The following is a 14478-nucleotide window of genomic DNA, read 5'->3' on the forward strand; positions in this document are numbered from 1 at the left end:
GCAAAATGTGGGATAGAACTAAAGTGTGTCTAGGATCCCACCCAAGTGGGAGATACTGGTGTCCATGATCAGTTACACCTTTCTCCTACATTCACGCTCGCCAGCAGTTTTAAACCTTGAAGGGAGTGATTTCCCAGGAAAACAGCCTTGGGCTTACATGCCCATTTTAAGGGAAGATTTAAAAGCCCAAATCACAGTATGTTCTTTGCAGTGTTTCTTTTTTTTTTCTTTTCTTTCTTTTTTTTTTTTTACATCTTTATTGGAGTATAATTGCTTTACAGTGGTGTGTTAGTTTCTGCTTTATAATAAAGTGAATCAGTTATACATATACATATGTTCCCGTATCTCTTCCCTCTTGCGTCTCCCTCCCTCCCACCCTCCCTATCCCACCCCTCCAGGCGGTCACAAAGCACCGAGCTGATCTCCCTGTGCTATGCGGCTGCTTCCCACTAGCTATCTACCTTACGTTTGGTAGTGTATATATGTCCATGCCTCTCTCTCGCTTTGTCTTGATTGACAACCTGTGGCTGCCCAGAACAAGGAGGAGGTGTAGGAATGAATGTCCCCACCAGATGGCGCAGCTGAGCAACCATGCGCTCTCCCCACATTCCAGTACTGTACAGCCAGCTCCTGAAAGCCCGTTGGTATTCCCTATTTCTCCCATTGCCTCAGGCTCCAGGATGACTTGGTGTGGTGCCATTTCTGTCCCTGTTTTTATTTTAAAAGACTGATATTTTGTTCATCATGGATGAGGGGGCGGGCGCATCAGTTTTGATTTTTTAAAATATTGCATTAAAATAGTACTTATCTTGATGGTTGAGTTTGTTGGCACCACTTTAACTTTTGTACCCGTGGTGAGTGGGGCACTTGCCCCTGATCCTGGCCCTGCCCCATTCCACCCACCAGCAAACCCAGGCACAGGGCATTGCCACCATTGCCCCAGGCTCCACAGTTAGGATGCTCCAACAACAGGGACAAAATGAACTGTCTACCTTCAATGTCCCTGGTCTTCACTTGGCATTGGAATCAAACTTTGGGGGTCAGATTCCTGCCTCTTACTGGCTGTGTGACCTTATGTAAGTTGCTTAACTTCTTCATACCTCAATTTTCCCTGTTATATGCTTGGGCACTTGGGATAATAATGATGATACCTCCGTGTGGTAGGCAGAAAAATCTGCCCCGCACCTCCCCACCTCCTGGCAAGATATCGTCACTTCTTAATCCCTGGAACCTATGACTATTACTTTATATGGCAAAAAAAAAAATGTGGTTAAGATTCTTGGGATGGAGAGTTTATCCTGGATTATCTACGTGGGCCCAAAATGCAATCACAACTGTCTTAATAAGAAGGAAGCAGAGGGAGATTTGAAACAGGAAAAGGGAAAATGCAGAGACGCACAGATGAGAAGGCCATGTGAAGACAGAGGCAGAAACTGGGATGATGCGCTTCTATACTGCTGGTGGGAATGTCAATTGGTGCAGCCACTGTGGAAAACAGCATGGAAGTTTCTCAAAAAAACTAAAAAATAGAACTACCATATGACCCAGTAATTCCATTCCTGGGTAAAAAAACAAAACAAAAACACTAATTCGAAAAGATACATGTGCTCCAATGTTCCTAGCAGCATTATTTACAATTGCCAAAATATGGAAACACCTAAATGTCAGATGAATGGATAAAGAAGATGTGGTATATGTATACAATGGAATACTACTCGGCCATAAAAAAGAACTAAATTTTGCCATTTACAGCAACATGGATGGACTTGGAGGGCATTAGTCTAAATAAGTTAGAGAAATACAAATATTGTATGATATCAATTGTACGTGGAATCTAAAAAAATACAACATACTAGTGAATATAACAGAAAAGAAGCAGACTCACAGATATAGAGAAAAAACTAGTAGTTAACAGTGGGGAGAGGAAATGGTAGAGGGGCAAAATAGGGGTGGGGGAATGGGAGGTACAAATTATTGGGTGTAAGATAGGCTTCAGGGATGTATTGTACAACATGGGGAATATAGTCAATATTTTGTAATAACTGTAAGTGGAGAGTAACCTTTTAAAATTGTATAAACAATTAAAAATTAAAAAAGAGATTGTGGTGATGTGGTCACAAGCCAAGGAACGCCTGAAGCCCCCCGAAGCTGGAAGAGGCAAGGAAGCATCCTCCCCCAGAGCCTCTGGAGGGAGCACAGCCCTGCCGACACCTTGATTTCGGACTTCTGGCCTCCAGAACTGTGAGAGAAGAAAGTTCTGTTGTTTGAAGCCCCCCAGTTTGTCTTGTTATAGCAGCTACAGGACACTAACCCACTCAGTAACTATGAAGTACTGGAGAAGTGATCATTATTTCTCTAACAGACACTTGTTGGGTGCCTGGCACTCAAAACATAGCAATGAACAAGACAGGCATCCTCCCTGCTATCTGGAAACCCAAGGTCTAGGGTAGGAGAGGGGGAAACCACCTGGTGCACTTGAAGTAGGGGCAAGTGTGTGTAGAGCACAGAAAAGGAGGCAGGAGGGGGGCTCCACCCAGGGAAGCAGGGCCCCTCCCCTTAACCAGCATCTCCTCTGTTGCAGAGAGAAGCATCCTGTATACAGAACTCCTGGCCAGCCTCTATTTCTTCGCCACCTCACATCCAGCGCTGGTGGGACAGCTGTGCCAACAGGCGCAGAGCTGGTTCCGGATGTGCCCACACCCTGTGCTGGTGCCCCTCAGAGAATTCCTCCAGCCCCCGGGAGGACCTCTCCGGGCAACCCTCACTGGCTGTCACAAAGGTGCGTCTCCCAGGTGTAGCCAAAATCCAGCCAGGCCCCTGCCTGCGTGGGGGCAGTGGACTGCAGGTGTTTGGGGCTGCTCTCTGGGTCTCCCCTCTGCCAGCTGGGAAGCCCCAAGGGTGCCATCAGGACCTGGCCCTGCTGTCTCATGCTGACTCAGCTCCCTCTGCCCCCCAGGGACTGTAGATTACTAGTGTAAATACTGCTAATGAGCCCAGAGTGAGGGCATGCCAACTGCCTCTGGGGTCTCATCTCTAAGAGTTCGGTGCCCGTCTTATAGATAGCATCTGAGATTTACAACCTCATGCTAGTAAGTCTGGAAACTAGGAACTGGTGCCTGACTGGACCCTGAGAGGCTGGTGGAACTTGTAGTTTCTCCCTGGGACACCAGAATGTCAGAAGGACAAGAGGATTTAGTTCTCTCCATCCATTTCTCATCCATCCGTCTTTCCTTCCATCCTTCCTTCCTTCCATCCAGCTATCCATCTGTCTGTTCATTTCTCCATCCATCCCTCCATCCATTCATCCTTCCACCCTTCCTTCCATCTATCCTTCTGTATGTCCTTCCATCCGTCCTCCCTCCTTTATTCCTTCCTTCCTTCCCATCCATCCAACCATTCACCCATCAGTTGTCCGTATTTCCAATAGTCACCCTTCCTTCCACCCTTCTATCCACACCACTTACCTTCCATTTCCCCCAGTTTGCCATATCCAGTCATTTTACCCCTTCACACACTCAGCCAACTCACTCACCCATCTATCAAACAATTCATCCAGTTACCCATCTAACACCCACACATTCACTCACCCACTCGTCTAAGCAGCCATCTATCTGTCTACTTATCCACCAGTTCACCTCCATTCATCCATCCCTTTATCTGCCCACCCATAATCTCTCACATTAATCACTGAATACAGTTAGCTTTGGTTCAAATGCCAGTTATTGTGACTCAGGCCATTTTTGTGCCACATAGCCTTGTAGGGAAAGCTACACTCCCAAGGCACAGAGCTTCCAAATCAGAAATTCTAAGAGATGCTAAGGACAATGCATGGAAGAATTGATTTAGGTACAGCTACTAGAATGCTGTGTTGAGAAGGATTCTGAGACTGAATCTTGTTTAATGGTATATTGGTTACAATACAAGTTCTGAAGCTGTAACAAAGGCCAAAGTAGCAGTGGCTTAAATAAAACAGGAGTTCATTTTTCTCACACACAATAGTCCAGGCATAAGAAAAGGTAATATGATATCTGCAGGGGGTCAGGGACCCAAAGTCTTTCAAATTTGTTGCTCTGCCATTTTCAATGTGAGGTTTCCATTTAATCGCCCAAAATAGCTGCTCTAGCTCTTACCATCACAATGGCATTCCAGCCAGTGGGAAGAGAGAAGGAGAAGTAGATGGCAGGCCCCTTCCCTTCAAAGGCATGGCCTTGAAGCAGAACTTACCACTTCTGCTCCTGTCTTGCTGGTGAGAACTTGGCCATCTTCGACTGTAAGGGAGCTTGAGAAAAATGGTCTTTGAGTAACCACGTACTCACCTAAAACCTGTGGGCTGTGGGTTTTATTACTGAAGGAAGCATGATAGAATGGCTACTGGGGGGGACAAATCACAGAGAGTGTGGTGATTGATTAATGATGTCTGCCACAGCGTAGGCAAAGAAAGTTACAGCTCAAAGTGAATTTTTTCTTTTTCTCATCTCAGTAGGGAAATGTTTTGTGTTTCAGACCCACTGTGCCACTTGTACGAGCTCTAGTCATGTTGAAGTTGATAAAGTTCCTACTCACTCTGGGCTTCAGTTTCTTCATTTTTAAAATGAGAAGTTTGAGTTCACATTTCCAAGGTCACACAGTGAGTGTGATCCCCCCCCACCAAGAAAAAAGGGAAAAAAAGAAAGAAAAAAAAATCTCATCTCTTCATGCCCTATCCCGATGAGGTAGAAACACAATTCTGGATTCTCAGACCTGGACTGGCTCTGATTTCAGCACCTCCCCCATCACCTTACAAATGAGGATACTGAGGCACAGAGCAGGAAAAGGACTTAATCAGGGCATTCAGAAAGTCTGGTCTCCTGATATTCGGGCTGATGTTTTCTCCAGTGTAACTTGGTCCATCTCTGTCTTCAGCAATGATCCAATCAGGATCCACCCAGCAGAGAGTCTTGGGCTGTGTTTGCTCAAACTATTGGCAAATATTTTTTTCTGTGGGGCACCAGCCCTTCTTTTCCCACACAGATCGAACTCAAAGAGAAGTCGAAAGCAGGGTTCTCATCCTCAGCCAATATAATTCCATTCCTGAGTCTTCTCCAACTGTGCACTCAACCATGCATCTCTGACATTTGCAGCTGGATCCTTCTCTGGGGTGGGGCCATCGTGTGCACTGCAGGATGTTGAGCAGCATCCCTGCCTCCACCCATCAGATGCCAGTAGCATCCTGGTCCCCAGTTGTAACAACCAAAAATGTCTCCAGACATTTCCCAGTGTGCCCTGGGGGGCAGAATCGCCGCTGGGTAGGAACCGCTGAACTAGAGACACTTATGACCGAGGAGTGGTTTAGTCCATTTTCCTACCTCAGATCAACATAAACGTTTCAACCCAGAGTCTGCATCTGGCATCTGACAGCGCTGGCTTTGAAATCCTGGCTCTGCCACTTCTAGGTGTGTGACTCTGGACAAGGAACTGACTCTGTCTGTGCCCCAGTTTCCTTATCTGTGAAGTGGGGGGCCCATTAGAGTACCTCATGGCTGAGCACTCAGACACATGAGCTCTTGTTTCTGTGTGGCTGCAGGCATCACTGCCATAGCATGGAGCCTGGAAGAGAAGCTGCTGGTGGTTGGCACCCAGGAGGGCATGATAACTGTGTGGGAAATGGAAGAACAGCAGGTGATCCACATCCTACCTGGACACACAGGTGAGGCTCAGGAAGTGGAGTTTATGATCAGCTTCCTCCTAGAGTCCCACAGCAGTCAGTCCCCTGGGGCCCCTTCACTACCAATTCATTTCTCTGTATTAAAACCCTGGCCTTTGTTCCTGCATCAGCTAGCTATAGCCACATAACAAAACACCGCAAACAGGAATATAAATTGGTGCAGCCACTGTGGAGAATAGTATGGAGGTTCCTCAAAAACTAAAATAAAGTTGCCATATGATCCAGCAGTCCTACTCCTGGGCATATATCTGGACAAAACTATAATTTGAAAAGATACATGAACCCCTATGTTCATAGCAGCAGTATTGAAAATAGCCAAGACTTGGAACAACCTACATGTTCATTGACAGATGAATGGACAAAGAAGATGTGGTATATATATATATATATATATATATATATATATATATATATGTATGTCTATACATACAATGGAATACTACTCAGCCATAAAAAAGAATGACATAATGCCATTTGCACCTACATGGATGGCCCTAGAGATGATCATGCTAAGTGAAGTAAGGCAGAAAGAGAAAGACAAATACCATATGATATCATTTATATGTGGAATATAAAATATGACACAAATGAACATCTACAAAACAGAAACAGACTCACAGACATAGAGAACAGACTTGTGGTTGTCAAGGGGAAGGGGGGCAGGGGAGGGTTGGATGGGGAGTTTGGGACCAGCAGATACAAACTATTGTATATGGGATGGATAAACAACAAGGTCCTATTGTGTAGCACAGAGAACTATATTCAATATCCTGTAATAAACCATAATGGAAAAGAATACAAAAAAGAAAAAACAAAACCCACCCCAAACAGAGTAGCTTCAAACAATAGCTGTTTATTTAGCTCACCTCTGTGACTGGGCAATTCAGGCTGGGCTCAGCCATGCAGCTCTTCTGGTCTCAGCCAGGCTTGCTCCTGCATATGTAGTCAGTTATGGGGCATCTGGGAGCTGGCTGGTTCAGGACGTTCTAGCTGAGACAACTCAACTCTGTTCCACATGATCTCTCATCCTCCAGCAGGTGAGCCTGGGCAGAGGCAGGGTCTCAAGAGGGAAAGCAGAAGTGTACAAGGTCTCTGAAGGCCTGGAACTGGCCTTGGAACTGGCACCCCTTCACATTCTATTGGCCAAAGGAAGTCCCAAGAACAATCCAGAATCAATGGGTAGGGAAATTGACTTCATCTCTTGATGGGAGGAGCAAAGTCACACCACAAAAGGTATAGATCTTGGAGGGTAAAGGATTGTGGTCATTTATGCAATTTGTCTACCACAGTCTCTCAGAGCCTAAGTAACGTTTTCATTTCTACAAAACCATCACAGCTATGGTTGATTCATTCCAACAATTATTGAGTGCTTACTGTGTACCAGGCCCTGATCTGAGGCTGAAGAGAGACAGATCAGGGCCGAAACTTGGGTAAGGGGAGTGAGGCACACCCCTTGGGTGTAAAATTTAGGAGCATCCCAAAGTTAAAAAAAAAACTTGGTCATCATGATAATATTTCAATGCAATGTGTTTTTTTTTTTATTTATTTATTTTGTTTTGGCCATGCCACCCAGCATGCGGGATCTTAGTTCCCCAACCAGGGATCAAACCCATGCCCCCTGCAGTGGAAGCATGGAGTCTTAACCACTGGACCACTGGGGAATTCCCGAATGCAATTATTGATTGACTGATTGATTGATTGGCTGCATTGGGTCTTAGTTGCAGCACGCGGGACCTTTTGTTTTGGCGCACGGGCTCTACCTTGCAGTGCATGGGCTTTTCTCTAGTTGTAGCACATAGGCTCCAGAGCACGTGGGCTCATTAGTTGTGGCACGCGAGCTTTAGTTGCCCTGCCACATGTGGGATCTTAGTTCCCTGACCAGGGATCATACCGGCGTCCTCTGCATTGCAGGACGGATTCTTAACCACTGCGGAAATTCCTGCAAATGTAATTTTTAAAAATGTTTTTAAAAATCAAAAAATTAATGCAAAACAATCCACGATGAATAAATATCAACCTGTCTTAAAGACAGGATGAGTAATAGTGCTGTGTCAATCCATACTGGAGAGAGAGGCAAAAGGAAAACTCAACAATTTGGTACCTCCTTAAACTTTGCACCCGAGGTAAGTGCCTTACTTGCCTCACCCTGATCCCTGCCCTGAGTCAGATCCATGTATTTGAGAAGGCAAGCTGGACAAAAATGTAGTTACAAATTGCAATAAGTGTAATGAGGAAAACAGGGTGTCACGAGCTACAATAACCAAAGTGACTGACTTAGGGCAGTTAGGGAAAGGATTTCTCTGAGCAGGGACACTCAGCCAAGATACAACAGCTATGAATAAGTGTGCAAAGGGCAGGAGGGTAGAGCACCCCAGGTGTGGGAAACAACCAGTGCAAAGACCCTGAGAAGAAGAGGTTGGAACATTGATAGAGTAGCAAGGAAGCTGTAAGGCTGGAGCTTAAAATATTGTATCAAATGAAAGAAGCCACTCACAAAAGACTACATTATATGTGATTCATTTATATGAAATGTCTGCAACAGGTAAATCTAGAGAGACAGAAAGCAGATTAGTGGTTGTCAGGGGCTGGTGGAAGGCGGATAGAGAGAGACTGCTAATGGGGACGGGGTTTCCTTTTTGGGTGACAAAAATGTTCTGGAACCTGATAGAGGTGACGTTTGCACAACATCGTGAATGTACTAGTATCACTGATTATACAATTTAAGATGGTTTAAATGCTAAGGAGAGAAAAGGGAGGGAGGGACAGTTTTTGAGGTTATGAAAATACTCTAAACCTAGCCTATGGTGATGGTTGCACAACTCTGGGAACGTTCATTTCTCAGAACAGTGAATTATACTGTTGTACATGAATAGGTGAATTTTATGCTTGTGAATTATATCTCAATAAAGATGTTAAAATATTATATTATTGCAATCTAAGTATGTACATGGTTTTATTATTTTTTTCTCAACATTTTGCCATAAACATTCTTGTTTTCATGGAATCTTTTTAAAAACAACTTTATTGAGGTATAATTTATATACCATACAATACACCTGTTTTAAACATATAGTCAATGATTTTGCAGTAAATTTACCAAATTGTGCCACCATCACCATAATCCTGCTGTAGAACTTTCCATCACCCCAAGGATATCCCTTCTGCACCCTTTTCAGTCCCTCCCTGCTCCCACCCCCAGCCCCATGGTAACCACTGATGTGCTTTCTGAGTCTACAGATTTGTATTTTCTGGACATTTCATATAAATGAAATTGTATACTGAGTGGTCTTTTGCATGGGACTTCTTTCACTCCACATAACATGTTTGAGTTCATCTGTATTGTTATATGTATGGATAGTTTGTTCCTTTGCATTGTTGAGCCGTATTCCATTGCATGGAAGGAACAGAGGTTTTAATCCATTCATCACTTGAAGGACATTTACATTGTTCCCAGTTTGGGGCTGTTATGAATAATGCTGCTGTGATTCATTGAATCTTCATCTTTATAATGCTTAACTGCACCAAAAATATTTCATTTCTCTCGATAGATTGTGTTCCAGAATTTATTAAACTATTTAAAAAATTATTTTGGCTATTTAGGCTATTTCTAGTTATCTGCTATTTGGATAACACTGGGATGAATCTGTTTTTACTCTTGTCAATATTTTTCCGTTCTGTTGAATATTTCTAGTGAGTGGTATTCTTGAATTGAAAGGTATGAACATTCTTATGGGTTTTGAGATGTGTTATCTTATTGCTTTCCAAACAGATTGTAACAGATTAAAACACTCTCCAACCCCAAAGCTCCCAGCATTACATGTTTTCATTTTACTCTTTCTGTCTGAGGGGTTGGAGTGGGGTGGATACTGACAGAGTATCTGTCAAATAAGATTCCCTCTATTTTATCATCATCAGGATAGCTATTTTCCTAGAGGTCTATTCAATCTCTGTATCTGTGTGTGAGAGCCATCTCTTCAAGACCTGAGCCCATTTACCAATGGTGACCTTGATTCATTTTTTTAAAGTCCTCAAACTCTTATTATTTGTAATCAGAAAAGCTCAATAATCAATTTACTGAAAAAACGGAAAATATTATAGACCTACATAATAGGGGAAGTGAAAGTTTCCGATCCTGTGACAACATGCTGGAGGTGGTTGGTACTGGCTTGTGAGAGCTGTCTGAAATTTTCAAGAATTTGGTGAGGTGACTGTCAAACACAACCATTCTTTTGTTTTTAATTTTTTAAATTGAAGTATAGTATATTTACAATGTTGTGTTAATTTCTGCTGTACAGCAAAGTAACTCAGTTATACACATATATACATTCTTTTTTATATTCTTTTCCATCATGGTTTATCCCAGTATATTGAATATAGTTCCCTGTGCTATAGAGTAAGACCTTGTTGCTTATCCATTCTGTATGTAAGTTTGCATCTACTAACCCCAAACTCCCAGTCCATCCCTCCCCCACTTCCCTCTCCCCCTATGTCCAAACACAGCCATTCTTTTTTTTTTTTTTTTTTTAAAGAAGATGTTGGGGGTAGGAGTTTAGTAATTTATTTATTTATTTTTGCTGTGCTGGGTCTTCGTTTCTGTGCGAGGGCTTTCTCTAGTTGTGGCAAGCGGGGGCCAGTCTTCATCGCGTTGCACGGGCCTCTCACTATAGCAGCCTCTCTTGTTGTGGAGCACAGGCTCCAGACGCGCAGGCTCAGTAGTTGTGGCTCACAGGCCTAGTTGCTCTGTGGCATGTGGAATCCTCCCAGACCAGGGCTCGGACCCGTGTCCCCTGCATTAGCAGGCAGATTCTCAACCACTGCACCACCAGGGAAGCCCCAAACACAGCCATTCTTAAACATTAAATTATAGAAACATACAATTAAATAGATTATATTAAAACAAGGTAATAAATACTCAAAGCTCATCACTTTCTAAATATTTTACCACACTCTACTCTTATCTCTCTTCTTGGCTGTTATATCCATGTGATGGAAATGGTGTGTTACTGACCATCTCGTTACAACTGCATATATATATATATATATATATATATATATATATATATATATCTCCAATAACCAGGTTGCACAAGCTTATATGACTATATATAACCATGGTCTTTTTTTTTTTTAATTAACATCACATATTTTGCCTCTTTCCATATCATGTATATATCTCTAATTCACTTTAGCAGTGATATAGTATCCTATGTATGGGGATATATTATAAAGCATTATTATTTATAGAAATTTTGGTTGAAAAATACCGCAATTGCAAGAAATAAAAATCACCCCTAATACTGCTGACATATGAATTCTAAAGTAAAATTCCCTTCCTTTACTCTCCCCTCACCCTTCAGTATCCCCCGGGAAGTGATCAGTGCAGACAGTCTGTTATATGCCATTAGCAATTTTTCTCTAGGCTTATGCAGACATAGCTCTGTCCTTTGAGCTTTTATCAAAAATTACATCATGCTGTTTTATATACTGGGTTGCCACTTGCTTTTGTTGCAGTAGGTTGTAACAATGTTTTGTGGTGATTGAGAGCCTGGGCTCCAAGCTGAGATCCTAGCTCCATTACTTATTAACCATGTGGCTTTGGATAAGTTAACGTACTCGGCTGTGGCTCAGTTTCCCCATCTATACAATGGGATAACAATAGTACCTCACGAGTTGTCATGAGATTAAAAGAGTTTAATGCATGTTAACCACTTACAACTATGTTTGACACACAGAAAGCACTAAGTATTGGCTGTTGTAATAATAATTATTATTAGGTGTATGTATATATCCATTTTATTATTTTTAATGCCTGCCTAATATTCTTTACATGGATGTACCATATAACTTAACCAACTCCCTTTTCATAGACAGGTTGTTTTCAGTTTTCTTTTTACACAGACAGTGTTGCAGTTAAAGTCCTTCTCCATCTTCACACACTTATGCTATTATTTCTGTAAAACACATTCCTAGAAGCGGGATTTCTGAGTCAAATTGTATGCATATTGTTCATTTTCTCCTCTTTTTCTTAGCTTTTTATTCTAAAAATAACTATAGACTCAGAGAAAGTTGCTGAAATAGTACAGAGAATTCCCATGTACCTTTTATCTACCTTTCCAGGCTAGCAATCTTACATAACTATAGTATATTATCAAAACCAAGATATTGAACGCTTTAACTTTTAATAAATGTCACCAAATTACCCTTCTGCAAATTTATATCAACTTATACTCCCATCAGCATGGTATGAGATTAACTGATTTCCTGTACCTTTGCCAGCACTCCAGCAATTAATTCATAGTTTTTGCCAATACTATGGATAATAATGATATTGGTATTTCATGTTGCATTTTGTGACTACTAATGAGATTGAATATCATTTTCAAATGTTTATTGTCTACTTGTACTATTTCTGTAAATCTCTTGTTATATTATTTGTCCAACTTGTAAGTTGTTTGCGTTTTTGTTGCTTATTTGTAAGAACTCTTTATTAAAGAGGGTCTCCATTTATCTGTTATATACTGCAAATATTTCGTCCTAATGTGTCATATGCCTTTCAAGTTTATCCTCCTGAAATGTTACACTTTTATATAATCCAGTTTGTCAATTTTTCCCCTTTATGTCTTCCAAATATTGTTCTCCTTAGAAAAATATCTCTCCAAGAGTATGAAATCTTCTCCTATAATTTTATTTTGGTTTTCTTTTTGTTTATTAATTTTAAATACTCCCTGGATGATGATAACCTTTTATACATTTCGATGATCTCTACTTAATACAGATTCAACATTTGGGCAATTGATTTAATCCCAACCAGTTGTTACACTCAGTTTAGCTTTGCCACATTCCATTATTTGTAATTGAGATATGTTCTAATCTACCCATCTTTCCTTTGGGAAACCAGGGAATTTCCAAGCCAGCAGAGGTTATGGTAGTTGGAAGGTCAAAATGTTCCCAGCTAATATACTATCCTCCACCCTGGCCTGCTGCAGGAGAGGTGAGGTGTGTGAAAGTGTTTGCCAAAGGATCGCTTGCCATCTCTACCTTGAAGGATCACACCCTGTGCTTGTGGAACTTACTCTCTGGCCAGGAGAAATTCACCATTTGGGATGGAAGCTCAAAAGATCCCACTGAACCTCAGATCTCGAGCCTTCATGTGGATGAAGCAAAGAAGGTTGTGTATTCAGCATCTAGCTCAAAGGTAACAGATACTTGCCTTGTTTGCAAAGTACAGCTGAAACCAGAGCAGTCAAAGATGGCATATGGTGTTTATATAAGGAGGGGGTCCCTGATATGGGACAGGGGGACTGTAAACAGAGGTACACAACCACTTGAGAGGGTGCCATAAAGGGCTTCAAAACTCATAGTTGGATTAGATGATCTTGATAGATCTTTCTGATCCTAAAGTTTAAGACCTTTCACCTTTTTTTTTTTTTTTTTTTTTTTTGCGGTACACAGGCCTCTCACTGTTGTGGCCTCTGCCATTGTGGAGCACAGGCTCCGGACATGCAGGCTCAGCGGCCATGGCTCACGGGCCCAGCCGCTCCACAGCATGTGGGATCCTCCCAGACCAGGGCACAAACCCATGTCCCCTGCATCGGCAGGCAGACTCTCAACCACTGCGCCACCAGGGAAGCCCAGTAAACAGTTTTGACAAGACTACTTCATCAGTTTTGATATGACTACTTCATAGGAGTATTAGTTAGCTATTGCTGCATAACAAATCACCTCAAAGTTAGCAGCTGAAAAGAGCAGCCATTTATTCTCACAGTGTCTGTGGATCAGGAGTCTGGGCACAGTGTGGCTGGGCTCTCTGTTCAGGGTTCACAAGGTGTCAGAGGGGCTAGGATCTCACAGTCAGGCTCAGAGCCCTGGTCCATGCTCTTTCATAACTGAGTTCCTTGCAACTGTAGGACTGTGGCTCTCAGCTCCCGGAAGCTGCCTCTTTCCAAAGGCAGATCATGACATGGCTGGTGCCTCCTTCAAGGCCAATAGGATCACACCTCTCTGCTGATTCAAGGCTCTGACTTCCAGAGTCTTTTAAAGGGTGCCCCTGGTTATGTCAGGCCCACCTAGCATAATCTGTCTTCTGATGAATTAAAAATCAACTCATTTGGGACCTTAAATACACCTGCAAATTCCCTTCACCTTTGCCGTGTAGCATAACCTAAATGTAAACGTGACATCCATTACGTTCCGAGGCCCTCCCACACTCCAGGATGGGAGACGGGGCAGGGCACTCACACCAGGGCATGAGAATCTCCAGCAGCCTTCGAATTCTGCTACAACACGTGATTCTGGACTTGAGAGATTTTGATCCTAATGTTTGTCACCTGGGAAGACTTAGGTTAGTTCAAAATAAGATCTTTTGATCTTCTTAACTTTGCCAAAATACTGTCCAACAAAAGACCCACCTAAGGATCTTACCTTAATGCCATTAAATTAGACAAATGGTAAGGACATTTGTGTTCCAAATTTATCTAAACCCTCTAGCTAAACTGTCAACTCTAAGATTTTCAATTTTTTTCTAATTTTTATTTTAAAAATTTTTTTAATTTTTTTTATTTTTATACAAACCATTTTAACTTTTTAAATTGATGTATAGTTGATTTACAATGTTGTGCTAGTTTCAGGTATACATCAAAGTGATTCATATATATATATATATATATATATATATATATATATATATATATATATATATATATATTCTTTTTCAGATTCTTTTCCATTATAGGTTATTACAAGATATTGACTATAGTTTCCTGTGCTATACAATA

At 41.9% G+C, this 14478-nt stretch overlaps 1 protein-coding gene across 1 annotated transcript in view; it reads left to right on the top strand.

Annotated features, from left to right (window-relative positions):
- NWD1 (NACHT and WD repeat domain containing 1) overlaps positions 1–14478 on the top strand; it is a 40360-nt gene that overhangs the window by 22917 nt on the left and 2965 nt on the right. The window contains 4 exon segments of the mRNA XM_081232640.1: positions 536–612; positions 2582–2779; positions 5564–5686; positions 12691–12899. Coding sequence (XP_081088766.1) covers positions 536–612; positions 2582–2779; positions 5564–5686; positions 12691–12899 — 607 coding nt within the window.

Source organism: Mesoplodon bidens (genome assembly GCF_964165515.1).
Source record: "Mesoplodon bidens genome assembly, chromosome: 4".
In the NCBI taxonomy this organism is placed as follows: Eukaryota; Metazoa; Chordata; class Mammalia; order Artiodactyla; family Ziphiidae; genus Mesoplodon; species Mesoplodon bidens.